The 15,768-nt window shown below is 38.2% G+C and overlaps 2 protein-coding genes across 4 annotated transcripts in view; both read right to left on the bottom strand.

The window, feature by feature from the left end:
• Positions 1-288: 288 nt before the first annotated feature.
• LOC116670321 (potassium channel subfamily K member 16) lies at positions 289-5,458 on the bottom strand. The gene is made up of 5 exons (XM_032500778.1): positions 4,446-5,458; positions 2,614-2,728; positions 2,110-2,276; positions 1,464-1,632; positions 289-1,300 (listed from the first exon to the last, which is right to left on the bottom strand). Exons 1-5 carry the CDS (start codon positions 4,656-4,658, stop codon positions 1,092-1,094), a joined length of 873 nt encoding a protein of 290 aa, XP_032356669.1. The 5' UTR covers positions 4,659-5,458; the 3' UTR covers positions 289-1,091.
• Positions 5,459-8,824: 3,366 nt separating this feature from the next.
• Positions 8,825-15,768, bottom strand: part of kif6 (kinesin family member 6) — a 59,811-nt gene continuing 52,867 nt past the window's right edge. Inside the window, exons 17-23 of one of the 3 annotated variants that reach the window (XM_032500773.1) lie at positions 15,571-15,655; positions 15,281-15,416; positions 14,022-14,098; positions 11,732-11,818; positions 11,506-11,610; positions 10,101-10,216; positions 8,825-8,987 (exon numbers count right to left, since the gene is read on the bottom strand). In XM_032500773.1, the coding sequence (XP_032356664.1) occupies positions 8,971-8,987; positions 10,101-10,216; positions 11,506-11,610; positions 11,732-11,818; positions 14,022-14,098; positions 15,281-15,416; positions 15,571-15,655 (623 nt within the window). In that variant the 3' untranslated portion in view covers positions 8,825-8,970. Of the gene's footprint in view, positions 8,988-10,100; positions 10,217-11,505; positions 11,611-11,731; positions 11,819-14,021; positions 14,099-14,207; positions 14,281-14,834; positions 14,923-15,280; positions 15,417-15,570; positions 15,656-15,768 lie in introns of those variants that run through there. The other 2 variants (XM_032500774.1, XM_032500775.1) reach the window with 2 other exon arrangements.

The following is a 15,768-nucleotide window of genomic DNA, read 5'->3' as shown; positions in this document are numbered from 1 at the left end:
AGTGACAGTTCTGGCCAGTTTGAATGAACATATAAAAAAGCATGATGGTAAAACAATCCCTCCTGCTGTATCCCAGCTGCCCTCCTGGGATCAGTCCTGAGTCCTCTCAGGTCACCTCACACCACCATCTTGATTAATTTGTTTGTTTAAGATAGCCCTCTGTGCTCAATTTACCACAGTTTACCATCAGTAGACAAACATATGTGGACTCACATGATCTCTCTCTCTCTCACACACACACACACACACACACACACACACACACACACACACACACACACACACACACACACACACACACACACACTGGAGTTACATTTGGGTAACATATAAAAAGAAAGTTACAAAAAACAGATATATAGTTTTGTCGGAGGGTGGAAAAACATTACAGGATTGTTACCAGAGGCAAAACACATTTTCATGTTGAGACTTTATAATAAGTAATAATTATAATAAGTAAAGCATCTTTTGCAGAATAACATCTTGATCAAATCTTGTTTAAAGAATGAAAAATTAGGCAGATGTAGTTTAAATCCTTGTTTCTAAATTGAGCTCAGCGTAAATTCAAGCAGGAAGACTTCTAAACTTAATCACATTTCTCTCTCTTCTAAAACTGAACAGCTGTAGAGGCGTTCACTCTTACGTTAACCAATCAGAAGTGGCCTTAAATTCACAAGCCAATCACATTATGACATCCCTGTTTTAAACCTGTCTCTCTATGCTGCTCGGTTGTCATTTCAGGCTATGAGCACAACCCTCCTCCTCCCCTTGCTCCTCCCGGTCTTCATCTTGCACTGACTCTTTAGCTTGGTTGAGGTAGAATTGTCAAACAAAAAACCTGTAATGTTTCCCCGGCTTATTGTGTAATATATTAATCCAATTCTCGACGAGGCAAAATTTAAAAAAAAAAAGCATTTAAACAGGAATAAATATGTTGAGGCACACATCTTTTAGCAGCTTTTTCCAAAAAGCTGCTAAATGATGCTACTGTTTTCTTAGTGTACCATGTGGGATAATATGTACAGAGAACATTTACAATATATTCTACCTAGTGAATATTACATGTAGAAAGTCCAGTCTAAGGTCCACTGTCAGATCTTTGACGTGTCTTCTAGTTCACTGGATGGCACATTCTCATCGTCCTCTTGTTTTTTAAAGCCTGGATGAGTCAGGCCAATCGCATGCTCCATTATTCTGGCTCCCATGTTGAGGATAAGAGCAAGCCAAGCCAAGGCAAAGATGATCCATATGCCTGCAAGGCTTCGGTACAGAGAGATGTACTGCTTGCCTGGGTCAGTCCCTACAAGAGTCGACAACATTGGGACAGCATGTTGATTTTCTTGCTTTAAACATTCAAATTGCAATACAATTGTCTCGAGCCATTAACATTTTTTTTTTTATCTAACAGATGTGACCACTGTGGCCTTTCCAGCACATTAGTGGTGTTTGTTCTCTCTACTCACCCACAACGTAATCTCCAAAACCAATGGTGCTGAGGGTAATGAAGGTGAAATAGAAGCTCTCGCCAAATGTCCAGCCTTCCACGTAACTAAACAGCAGAGGAGGGATGACCAAAAACAGCACGCTGCCTGTGATGAAGAACAAGCTCACTGCCAGAGCCTCAACTGTTTGCTATGAAAGAAACGGGAAACATTGGCATCAGTTGGGCATGATAAAGTGGCCTTTCCTTGGCATGTCTTATAGGCAGAGCTGGGACATATGGAGAAAATCCAAATACATCGATGTAGATACTGCTGCAATATTGTAGGGTTGAATATTGGTGCTTTCACAAATAATTTACACAATGGCATTTTTGATAAGTAATCGTCAGTAATGGGGATCTATTGACTAAGTGGTTAATGGCAAATAAGAAAACAACAATTTACTGTAATGCAGCCTTTCAAAACAGACAACACTGTATTGTTATCCAAAATTTGAGATGATATGTAGCCTCATATATCAATTTAATATTGATATATTGCCCAGCCCTACTTATAGGTTTGATCTCTACAGTGATGGCTAGAAAAAGCAAAGCATAAATGAGCATAGACATATCTAGAAAGCATAGCTCAGGTGTTTTTAGAGCAGAAATGTTTAATGCGTCAGTACCTTGTGTGGAACAACTGAGACCATTCCCCTCTCCAGGTGACCCAGGTGGATGGTGAGACACTTCCCCAGCTGTTTGAGGAAGGCCAGGTTCAGTGGGATTCCACACAGAGCGTAAAACACACAAAACACTTGACCAGATACCGTGCTGGGGGAGAGGTTGCCGTAGCCTGTGGACAAGTCAATGATTTGTCATTATTTAATCAAACCAGCAACTAAAGAAATTCTTAGTGGACTTACACTCATATGATTGTGTCGACTAATCAAATTGTTGATTCAATTGACAGATCTGTAAAATCCAGTTTCTTTACAAAAAAGCATGCAAAATGACCACTTTAAATCTTGGGTTTACAAGAGATGTGCTCAAAGTTTCTTGGAAATAAGTAATTCAGCATGGAAAAAACCCATTAAAAAATGGCTAAACAACCAATTATTGACTAAGCGACTAAGAGGCGGCAGCCCAACAAATCAGACAAGTTAAAAGGCTGAATATGTAAAGATGCTCACCTATAGTTGTCACTACTGTGCCTGCAAAAAAGAAGGAGCTACTGAAGTCCCAGTTGCTGGGGTTTGTTGAGTTTCCTGAGGGATTAACTCCCCTTTCCCAGGCATCTAAAATCACCTGCAAACACACAAAGGAGTGTATTCAAATCCGAGAATAAGGTAACTCTCACATCAATAATAATTGACAGTTGTTCTCAAATGGGGGCACGTGTACCCATAGGGGTACTCTGGAGTACTGCAGGGGGTACGTAAGATTTTTTGCAAAATGCTATTAAAAGATTATGTCATGCATAATTCCTAAAATTATCACACTATAATAATTAATTATTTAAGTGATGAATCTTAAACATTTGAAATGGAGCATTTAAATGTTTTCAGTTACAAGGTTGTTGTTTAGTAAATCTATTATTGCCAGCAGTGTATTGTAACTCTTTTTTAATTTTTCTACCAAAAATGTTTTGCGCTTGTCAGGGGTTAAAAAAAACTAAAAATTCAAAAGGGGTACAATGTTGAAAAAACTTTGAAAGCCACTGGCTTAGCATATATACTCTTCTACTGTAATCCCTTTGATAAATATTTTGTATCCTGAACCACTTACTGATGTATTAGGTCAGGTTACTGTACCACCCTTCAATCAATTTTAGTTGTCACGTGAAATCGTTCAAGGTACAATTCCAGTGAAATGTAATCCCATCAGCTCCTTGAACTTGTGCATGATTCATCATAAAGCAGAACGTGGCCGTCAGATCGGCACACAGAAAAACAGCAGCATGCAAAGGCATTGCAAGGACAGCTCACTATAATAGCTTTGCCAGACCATCTACACGCTGCAGAGCGGAGGAGGGTCAGGCTAGTCCACACAGCATTCTGGGATGGGAGAAAAATGTGCTTTGGTTTATTGCTATTTCTTTAAAACAATCCCAATCTTCATGGGCGGTGCTAAACTCCGCACGAAATAGTTGTGCGAGAGAAAACTCAGATTGGACAGATAGTCTAGTTAGCTGTCTCAATTTAGCTCAACTTTAGAGATTTGAGGAGCAGTCAACTATAATCCTCATAAATCCACCGGAGTTTAAAATTCCAACAAAAAAGAAAGCGGAAGGAAGTGGAAAATCTGTGACACGACACGCATCCGACGGAATTTGATATGACACATGCTCCGGCATTATAAAATGTAAATGTATTTGTTTTTTATGGTATTGTTTTTTTTGTAATGTCCATTGTATCTATCTGTGTGTGACTTTGTATATGAACTTGTGTACAATAAAGAATTGAGAAAAAAGCCCATGTTTTTAAGCATGTTACCACTATTCATAAGAAAAGGAGACGACAAATTCTGTAACATCCAGATTCATTTTTAGAGTTACATTTTTTGCGTTTAATAAAACAGAGGAAGCTTTTAACTAACTAGCAATAAATTATGGAGAAGGCAGAAAGAGTGGGATTAAATCAGTGTATACGTCCTCCCACTCCTGCTTAGACAGGAAAATCAAGTATTTGTTACTCATGTATCTCTACGATTTTTGTAATATTATTTTTGGTATTTTAATTCAGTTAATTTAAATCAATCAATCATTTTTACATTATAAATTGGGAGTGTTTTACTGTTAAGTTTCAACAACTGTCTTAATAATAAATCATTTTTACTTCGTTAATCCCGCAAGAGAAATTATGTTTTTGTTTTGTTCACTCTGTTTTCAGAACACACATCACAACCAAGACTGAAATACACACACATGCTCAGTACTAATTTATGAACAAACGGAGAGATGTCAGCATGAGTCTATTGCACTTATTAACATAGTTATCCTTAAAGAACTGTGAAGACAGTGAACCTGAACAAACGTCTCCAAGGCTGGTCCATCCAGGCAGGTGTAATTAGCCAAGAAGTTCAACTTCTCAATTTGGAAGTGTATTCGGTTCTTGCTCTCAGCCTCTCGCTCCAGGATCTGGAAGATGGTGGCCCCGACCAGCAGGTATGTGAAGTGGGCCAGGGTCAAAAGTGTTGTCCAGCTCACTTTGACGCGCACCAACTGGAAACTCGCCATCAACCAGCACCGGAATGGACCCAAACACTGATGCTCAAACTCAGAAAAGAGGTTAATCACTTCAGAAAGGACTAACAATTAAAGTCTGGATAAAATACGCAAATGTCATGAATTGTCCACCGAAGACAGCTTCCATTAACTGCAGGTTGGGGCATGCTCCTCCAAAAGAGTGAATAGCAAATAGTCGAAATTAAATTTAAAGTACATTAGAGACAGCTATTAGAGTGCTCTTCCAGCCAGTTTTAAATCACAGAAACGTGTGACAGCTCTAACTGGATAACTCTCCAAAGGTAAAACATCTTGAGCCAATGCTTTCTCTGATTGGTCAGGGTACCGTAGATGTTGGGGCTTTGATTAATGGGTTGCTTGGGTAACGATCAAACTCCTCTTCCCATTAGCACGACATCTGGACACACACACACACACTTTCAACTGTTTCCACTAATAAGGAAGTGCTGGCAGCATCTTGTTAGCAGAACACAAGTTAATATTTGACCTGACTGCTGACGGGTGTGCTGATACCAGAGCCTTTCAATACCATTCTGCATTGTGGGAACTCATTTTATCCAAAAAGTGTATTTTGGATTGCTGAATTTACCATTTCTATCTTCAATTCACTGGCCTCCTATTTAATTCCTTACATGCCAAATCAAGCTCTTAAAATCATTTGAGCTAAAGTTTCTGGATGTCCCTCAAACCCACTATAAAACTCAAAGGGACCGGGCTGTTCAAGCTGTGGCCCCCAATCTTTGAAATGCTCTCCCCTTATCATTGTGAACCCTAGACTCATGTGATGCCTGTGTGAAACTAAGAAAAAAACTAAAAATGTTTTTATTCAGACTGGCTTTTGGTTAGCCTATACGAATTGGTAATAACTTTGTCTTTGCTCTTATTTAGCAGCAGCTGTGATTTTAATATTTTCAGCCCTGTGCTGTATATTATTGCTATCCGTCTCTTTTTTCAGCTTGTATTGTGTAATTGTTTTAAATGTTAAGCACTTCGCGTTTTTGCATCTTGGAAAGGGGCTATAGCCTAAATAAACCTTACTTACTCACATAGTTACTTTGCAGGAATTGCTGGTGAAGTAAGATTTAAGAGAAGTATAGAGTGCACTACTTGACTATGCATGGGCCATAAAAAAACTTTTTAGTCAGGCTTTTAATAAACATATATGGATATTGTGTTGTGTGTATATCTGTATGTGTGTGTGTGCGTGCACGTGTCTTTTCATACATTTACATGTATGAAAAGTTCAATATAAATAAAGTCTGATTGATTGAAAAACCAAAGAGTTGAAAAATGTGTCTTGAGAGGACCTAATGGGGTTTTATGGCTGCAGTGTTCAGAAAGCTGCCATGTTAAAAATGCCGGAGAGGATGTGATAAAAGCATCAACTTTAGTGTTAATGCCAATAACTACACCTATAATTATTCTTTAAAAAAGTTCAGTCCCGCTCAGGTAGATTAGTTTCCCAAAGTAACTGCTTGCCTGCCTGAATAAAACTTTGGGGGGGGGGGGGGGGGGGGGGGGGGGGAGAACATAGTCAACAGTGAGATTTCTACAATAACTACATATTCAACTATATGATGTAGCCTAATATGATGCCAATGTTGAAAAAAACTGTTAAACACACCCTCTAGATTAGGTCTATCCATTGGAGAATACATTGAGAATTTATTGTTTATAGTAACATAATTTTATTGATAAATAAGGCATAAACAAGCTGAGAAGAGCAGTTAAAAGTAATAATGTAGCAGTCGGTAAACCATTAAATATTTTCTGAGTTGGAGGCATACATAGACTTTAAATGAAAGACTAAATAAAATTGCTTAACATGTAAACAGACTGTATTGTAGTTTTACTTCTTACATGTTTCTGTTGTATTCGTTTGTATAAATATTGAAATACTATTTCTTACAACTAGAACTGTTCTATTATAATATTTTGAGTGATTACGACTAAAGATTTGTATATTATTATAAGGTCCTGTGTCCTTTTTATTGTATTTTGGGTTCCTGGCAGCTTCATACTGTACGTCATCAGGCTAAAAGCAGAGTTATTGTTAAGAATAAAATACCATGAATGTGATGTAAGGTCAGTTTAAAAAGGATGCAACAAAGACAAACACGAATGCATAGAAAGTTGGCAAAAATGAGCCCAAATCAACCTGAACTTCTGAGTGTTTAAAACAAAATTGGCATTTGCAATTAATCAACAGTCTGATATGTGATGTGGCATGGCGGAAGTATTGAGCTATGCGTCATGTGTCATCACAAACATTAATAAAGGAAACACTATGCTTTCTATGCTAAGCTATTTAATATATTTGATAGTTAAGCACCACTGCTATGTAGTCTGACGTAGGCATGTTTATTTTAGTGTCAATTAAATCCACACATCATGAAGAAAGTCACTGATGAGACAGAGAAGTAACAGATATCCAGACTTGACCAAAGAGAGCTCTATCTCCAAGGCAACTGGATGCAAATTGTGCAGCTGCTTGTCATCTGTCAAACAAATCAACGCAAAGCCATGCAAACAGGTTGCTCCCATGTTCGCAGGTTGTCCTCTGTTTGGGATGGTGTGTAACAAAGGCTCTGACGTGACTGGATGGGTTGATTTTGATTACCAGTAGAGGTTGATGGTCCGGATACTGTGAAGGTCAAGAGCACTGGGCCATATGTGTGTTATGTATTCATTCAGTGATGTGGTATACAGTCAGTGCAAAACTGTGTTACTTGTTTGACCGTTAAAAATCAAAATTATTAATTGGCCAGTCCTATGTTAATATTCTTAGTTTGTCTGCTATAATCTACAATTGACTATCAAATTAAATGTTGCAATTAATTAATGTAAAAGCGTCCATAAATGATCATTCAGCTTATTACACAATTATTAACACTCCATGTTGATAATGTTTGTAACCTTATTTGAATTTCAAATACTGTATCTCAAGGAAGCCCTGTGCGGACTGAAGGCCTGTCTAAAATTGTTCCTGTATACAGTAATGATGTAATATGTAATTTATTTGACTACTAATGCATTCATATTTAACTAATACTGCAACCAAACATCTTAGTTGTCCTTACACCTTCATTCAATTCCCTGAGTCATTTTCCAGTTGTATTCCATAGGAAAATTACCCACAGAAACCCCCATACTACAACAATTTGCAAGGGAGTAAAAGGTATACAAAAGAAGTTAGGGTTGCAACTTACAATTATTATTATTAATAGCCGATTAATCCGTCCATTATATTCTTGTTTAATCGATTAGTTGTTTGGTCTAGAAAATGGTAAATATCTTTTTTTTGTAAATCAAAGACATTCAGTTTACTGTCTTGGAGGAATGGAAAAACTAGAAAATAGTCACATTTAGGAAGCTGTGTTTAGAGGGTGCTTTACTTAATTTAAACCAATTAATCGGTTATTATCAAAAATGTTGGCGATCAATTTGACAATAAATTGAATAATCTTTGAAGCTTTAAAAGAGATTTAGCATTTGTGATAATAAAAGAAAACACCAACAGTGACTCGCTATTTCATAGATCAGGATGTTCACCAAAATGAGCAGCAGCTTCCAGCAGAAAACACAGGCACAACGGCTGTTATGGGGGACTAAATAATTTTGTATGTGTTTTATGTGTTTGTCAGTGGGAAGCAGTCTGACAAAGTAACTCATCATCAACTGTAAAGTACCACAGTAATAAGTGTTGTGGCATTTTGCCTTCATGTAGCTTTATTTTGTATTTAATATATTGTGCTGAATTTTTTTTTTTACAGAATATCAGAAATAATAAACAGCTATACTGTACATATATTACATAACTGTATTTACAACATTTGACAAAAAATGTGTTACACTGAGAATAAAATGAAACCAAGCAGAAAAATGGACTGCATTTGTCATTCTGCATGTGGAAACTTCCTGTGATGATTCCTTCTTTAAACAAATACTGGAGCCAGCTGGTTTCATATTGTTCGCTCCTTCCCTTTGATATCTTGAGACAACATTTGTTCAGATCAAATAGCCGGTGCTAGCTGTGATTTTTACTGCTGCTCATTATATCTCTGGCACATACTCTCCAGGAGGCCAACAAGTGTGTGTGTGTGCACGAACAAATCTGACAGGGTGTGTGGCTTGTGTTTGGCAGAGGGTTCTTTTTCATGAGAGACTATAGTGTGTTGTGGACCCAGTTAGGATTATTTCTTCACACATCTTAATTGTCAGTCTATCAATAATGTTTGATACACATTTTTAGTACAGATGTGGAGGTTGTATTTGCAGTCAGATGACATTACCTCCAGGCCTGTTATTGCTGAGGTGGGCCTGAAATACAAAAACACACAAGGCAGATTAGACATCTACTTGAAGTATTTGAGAAATAAGCCATCAAGCTTTAGCCATCAAGAAATATGAAAAGATAATGTGTCTTTTTTAGTCAGACAAATTTAAAAAAAACTGTATTTTAAGAGTAACCATCCCTGAATGAAACATTGCTAACCTATGACTTAAATTACAATAATCACATTTTGAAATTGTGCTGTCTGTTTCTTTTTGCCAGGTTCCCTACACCTCCTAGAATGCACTAGTGACATAAAAGGTGTTTTGATAGAAGGGATAGCACCTTACAGGGGTTACCAAACAACCAAGGAGATGAACTTAAGGTCAAAACAGTCACTATCCAGCCATGTAGTACCAAGGTAAGAAGGCATGAAATGAGTCTTCCTTGCCTAAAGTGGGGAAAGGAAGGAAAGAAAGGAATAAATCCTTCAGAGGGCAAATTTGCTCCTAGTCTGACAGTCTTTCTGTCTGGTGTCTCTGCTCACTTGGCCATCGTTCTGTCTGTTCAAATGACCTCAGCCATTCTGGAGATCTAGTGGCGTACCACAAGACAGCCAAGTCCACTTTACTGTGTGCCAAAGTAAGCAGCTACGCAAAGGTCAAAGGAGAGTGGAGAGTGTAACAGAGAGAAGAACCACGTAAGAGCAAAAGAAGAGTTGTTGTAGAGCTAGAAAAAAAAAAGAGACTGCTAATGGGGTGAGTGTGGCTTTAGTGATACCTGTTGGTGTGAAATTATGGGATCATAACCAAAAAAGAGCTGCTTCCTAGTTTTGCACCGCTGCCAGACAAAGCAAAAGTGAATCCGAATTTTCAACTAATACATGGTAGCTTTACCAAGTGTTATCTTACCAGTAGTTTCTAAGACAGAACATATAGAATGTGATGTATACTCATTTAAAAGAACTGAAAAGCCCAAAACAAAACATTTATGATGAAGTGCTATAGGGCATCACTCCATCAGAGGGCAGCATTGAATGCAAAATGCATTCTGCGTGAAAGCTAAGTGAGTATATTATTTCTTTCTTTGTGTGTGTGTATGCATGTGTGTGCGTGCGCGAGCCATGCGTGCGTGCGTGCGTGTGTGTGCGTGTGTGTTACCTGTCCTTTTGAGGAGGTGTTCCCTGGCTCTTATAAAGGCCAGAATGTCAGCATCAGCCTGTTTGTCTCCAGTCAGGGGAATAGAGGAGTTTGAGAGCTTGGTGGTGGAAAGGGCCCTGAAATGTACATGTGTGTAATGTAGTTTAACAGTATCAGCATACGTTCTTCACAGTTTCTGTAACACAAATAAGGACATTATTTGCTCTTACTTACTTACTTCCTTTTTTTTATGTGTGTGTTGAGGGGCATACGCTTAAAAGCCCCTCACCGTTTTGAACACCTCGGCCGTAAAATGTTTTATCAGTTCTTGTTCCAAAAGCTTTAACAACACAAGCTAAAAACCTTAACAGGTAACAGCTCCCCATATCACGGAGCATCAGTATAAAACAAAAGTATCTCTGTACTACTAAGTGGTTGCTGGAGAAACGAACAAAAGCATATATGTTATTCATTGAGTGTTTTTTTCTGTGCTTGTAAAACGCTAGTTGCAGCAGCAGCATTCAAGCGAGACTCCAGGTCTTTGATTTGTTAATAGAGTTTGGAGACATTACTTCACAATGAAATAAAAAGTTATGGCCAGGTTCATAAGTGAAGAGAAAACACTGCACAGCTATAAAATCTACAGGTCCAAGCTGAATGTATAGATTGTAAAGTGACACATGTGGAACATACTACTGTAGTAAAGTTGCACTTGTGAATACATAATTTACGCATAGTGGTGGACATTCACGATCATTTTAACAATTTTTATGGCCTGCCACTTTTAATAATGATGTAATATTTGTAATAACTGCAAATAAAGATCCGCAAATCTTCATCAAAGGGGTTTCCTCATCATGTTGAATGTGCTGAATTTCAAGTACAGAAAAGCCAGGAGAGCTACACATTTGGTAAATGTTGGTTCTATCATGCCATAAAAAAACTAAATCTGTTATTTCCAAAGCCATCATTTCATTTGTAGTCTACATTAACAACGTTTTGTTTCCAGCATTGTTCAGGTACCGCCGGAAATCCGCGGAATGATAGTTACCTTCTGCTTGTTCCGTTATAATTTTTTAACTCCGGTGGATTTATGAGGACTATGGTTAACTGCCAGTTAACCATAATCCAGACAGCTAGCTAGAATCTGAGTTTTCTGTTAAACATCTAAAACAACATCTGAACGAGCACATACCCTACCATAACAAGGGCCTTCCCGAGGCTATTTTGCACCGGAACCGTTGCTTTGTGTGGTGCTTAGCACCGTCCAAGACACAAAATAATATGCCAATAAACCAGAGCTTGTTTCTCTCCTATCCTGGAATGCTGTGTGGACTAGCCAGACCCTCCTCCGCAGCACTGTGGGGGAAGAGCTGGCAATGCAAGACTAATTAATTTCCCACATGCCAAGCATCCCCTCATGTACCTCCACTCAGATGAAGGAGTGAAGTCAGTCACCCTCCCATCCAGGGACTTATCCCGCCCCGCTGGGACAGCCGTCAAGGAAGGTACACTTTTGGGGAGGAAGCTTCTGAAATTCATGGAAATGCAATAACTGCAATTTTAGGATGACGAGGAAAAGTGTGACATGCAGCATAATCCGGTGATACCACATGTGAAGCAAATACAAGATTAAGTGAAGCTAGGCTGACCTTAGGTCTTGAACTTTGATGGAACAGTCCGGATTTGGGTCTGGGCCTGCTGGACACTCTCTCACACTGCTGCTCATACCAGGTGCCCTGTATAACAAGTTAGGAGAGCTTTTCAGAAATATTTTGTCACACCATAATTCCACAGTTTATCTGTATCTTGATCTGTAGGTGACATACAGCATGTGCTTGTCTTAACCATAAGAGGGAGCAACAATGCAAAGCAGTTTGCACTCTTAACATTTTGAGCACAAGGTATCTGTAGGTTGACCAAATCACATTGAAGACTTTTAAGATATTTTTAATACCACATAGAGTACAATTTAATGCCTGTTTCAGTATGAAAGCATGATAGAAAGCCAGTAGAAACAATATGGCCTATAATGATTTGTCATTTACTTCCTTTCAGTATATAACAGTAATGCCCAATGATATAATTAATAGTATAAATGTAAGCTCAAGTGGAAGCAAATGGATCGATTCATTAAAAATGATTATTTCATTCAAGTTCAGTTAATTTACATTTTCTAATTAGGAGACCATGAGCTTCTTAGCTGCTGTCGCAACAGTGTTTGCTACATGTCTGACAGTGCTGACTGACAGGGAACAATCTAACTTTTTGTTTATAGGTTTGTAATGTGTCCTAACAGCTCACAATCAGATACAAAACATGTCTGCCTCACTAGAGCAGGAAAGCATTTAAGATTAAATCTTTTTAATACCTTCTTACCATCCCCACATACTCGATTGAATTGTGAAAAGTGCCATTGAATTTAATTGGAATAACTGGGGAGAAAATAAACCACGGCAGACTTAAACGGCTACAAAGAAGTGGGGTGATAGAATGGAGTGTGTTGATGCAGCAGTGCTGGTGCAGGAACCTGACTACATCTACTATGACTACTGTCCTCCTCCAGGTGAGTGTAACATGTTGGATAAATACATTTTATTAATACAGTAGCCACAGTTACCGAGTTCATTTTAATTGAAATATTATAACTTTAGATAATTTGTTATGTAAGAGACAACGTTACACAGCCCAATGATTTGCAATATAATGCCATGTCTTGCAGTGAAGATGGCCAACATCTGGACAAATATTGTGACATGACATGTATATGTCATGAAATGTTTTAATATTGTCTAATTAAATGTTGTTTTGGACCTCAGGAAGACTGGCTGGTCGTCTAGGCGTCAGCTAATGGGGATCCTTACAATAACTACAAATAAATAGTGTGAACCAGCTCCCCTACGAATATCCTCATGGATGATAAATCAAAACAATTCACAATACCTTTCAAAATTTCTTCAATAGTTGTTCCGTAGAAAGGAGCACTGAGGAGCTCAAAAAAGCTAAATTTGATTTTCAGACATGTATTACTATTGAATCATAGATAACCTAAGACTTTGGTAAACTCACTTCAAGAGCCAAAACAATTCCTACAACACATCATAAGTTAAGGTTTGTTTTCAAAAGAGGTTTGAGGCCAAAATATCTCTTTCTCTTTACACATTGCTCTAGAAAAAATGTGGGCCTCACTATGCAGAAAGCTGAGTTTGTTGTGAACATTTTGATATGAAACACATGGGGTTCAGTTATATGCAAATACCTTAAAAAGGTGAATTTAATGAGATACGTAGAAATCTAAGAAAATGAGGTCCCAGTGGATTTATCTAAGTGCCATTAAAGCCCAGAGGGTGGCAAGGTAAAAATAAATGAATTGAGCGGAGGTGAGTCAGTGGTGGGAAGATGTTTCTTCTTGTTACTTGGCTGGTTTTTGAAACTTAGCAGTGACTCAAAATATTTGCCACCACATCTAAAAAGCACACACGCTTTTAATACATCTCGAGGTCAGTTTTCTTTTAAATTTTGTGGAGTTACTTTGTGGAATAAAAATGTACATGTAATGATTTCCTCTGTCATGTTCTATGTATACAAATGATACCTCTTAGAAACTGTTTTTTATACTGTAAATACAGCTATTCTGTTTCTCTGCATTTATTCCTCTCACTTTTCTATTGTTAAATATACTTCGATACTTATTGTATATGAAACTTTTGAACATCGATACTTACCTTTGGTATGTCCTTTGTGTGTGGTTTTTCCAAATTAGCCATTACAGGTTTCTACCACAACCTTACATGTGGTTATATTTCTTCAATGTGATTTGTATTTTTGTGTGAAACAAATAAACATAATAGGTCTACATATATCCCTCACCAACATTCATCTGTTGAAAGGGATGGAAGGACAGACAAAAAAAACAGTCATCATCATCAAAATGTGTCTCACCGAAATCCCGGAGTGCTAGGTGAAGACGGCTCTAAAGCTGGTGACCCTGTGTAACATCTGGCCTTGGCCTCTGACTCCTAGTCACAATCATTGAGAAATTATCAAACTATTTCTGGAACACTTCTCAGCAAAAACATCATTCCATACTGATGACAGTTGAACACAATGTGACCATATGTAACTTACAGCTAGAGGAAAACAGAAGACCTCAGGTATTTTTTGTTGTCTCTTACTCAAAGTTTGATTCATTACATGTGTCCTGTTTTCCAAAAACAGAACAATAAATGGTTGAACCAAGCTGCAGGAGACAAGTATGCTGGCAGGGGAAAACAAACGGCCTGCATCCTGCTTGGAAGACCAAAACTGCACATGTAAGGTCTGTCTGTCAGATTTCCTCTTCTTTCCATGTGTCATTCAGTGACAAATTCTCAAAAAACGCTCACATGAGTGAGATATTGTTATCCATTCATAAGATCAAAACCAAAGGGTAAATGCCAGCAGTGTCTGCTGGTCAGATGTGGATGCTCAACATCTTCTTTGGGGTTGGTTTCTGAAATGTGCACAACAGCCATCAAGTGTGTGTGAGACCAGAGGCTTTTAGTTATCTGCAAGCGTTCTCAGCTTGGGGATCTACAACTCATCTTTCTCTCCAAGCTTTTAAAAACATTGTCTTCCACTATAGTGTACAGGTATTTACTGTACAGTATTTAGCCACAAACAACAAAACTATTATTTAGGACGGAAATAAACACTGACTCACTTTTTATCCCCCACTGTGTTGCTGAGAAACCTCATGAACATGTTGTACTTGTTAGGACTCTAACTGCTGAGACTGTTTTGATGCTGTTGCTGTGTTGCCTCTAAGCTGCTCTCCAGGCCCTTGTTTGGGTCACATGGAATTCTGTAAAAAAGAGTTTCTGTGTATTTTCCTCCTACATATCTTCCCACCAGGGCCCATTCAGCATGATGCTTAACAGAGGCTGCAAGGGTCACACTGGTGCCATAAAAGCCTCCAAAGTCAGAGACACATGTGTATCAACTTACACGCACACACTAACGCGTCCGTAGAGGCCAATTTTCAGAGAACACACAAAAGAAAACATCCATAAATATAGAGACTAAAAATGAACATACACTGGCCTTCTTGGCTAATTTCAGGAACATATCTTTGACACAGTAGCCTTGCCATAATATCATGCTTACAGAAGCTTTATGTGGTGTTGTCACATAGATTGGTAGAGAAAATTAAGGTCTGTCACCTGCAAGCTGGAAGCCTCCTTGCTCCACCAATTCTGGAAGTCTTTCTGGATCTTGACCTTTACCCTCTCCAACAACAGCTGCAGGTGCTCAATCTCTGTAGCCAGCACTTTCAGACGGCCAATGGTGCTCTTGTAACTGATGTGGGAATATTAGCAGCACCAAATTCATCTTTTGTCCACGTTACACACAGCATCTGCTGTGTCTAATCAATCTTTGCAGTGTCTTGGGAGAAACCATAAAAAATACATTTGGTATGTAATACATATAAATGCTCTTTTACTACACTCACTCCTTTTTTTCTTGCTCAATGTGTTTGCACAGGTTTTCTTCCACCAGGTCACCCTCCACGACCTCTGAGTGAGTCCCCATTACACCTATGGTAGAATTGGACAGGCATATGGCATAGCAAATGTTTTAAAGACAGATACAAAATGTGGACATACTGTAGATAAAATCACAAATACATTCATAATGTTTATTCTTTTTT

Source organism: Etheostoma spectabile, chromosome 20, assembly GCF_008692095.1.
Source record: "Etheostoma spectabile isolate EspeVRDwgs_2016 chromosome 20, UIUC_Espe_1.0, whole genome shotgun sequence".
NCBI lineage: Eukaryota > Metazoa > Chordata > Actinopteri > Perciformes > Percidae > Etheostoma > Etheostoma spectabile.
The sequence above is the reverse complement of the archived record's forward strand: the minus strand, read 5'-3'. Positions and strand labels throughout refer to the sequence as shown.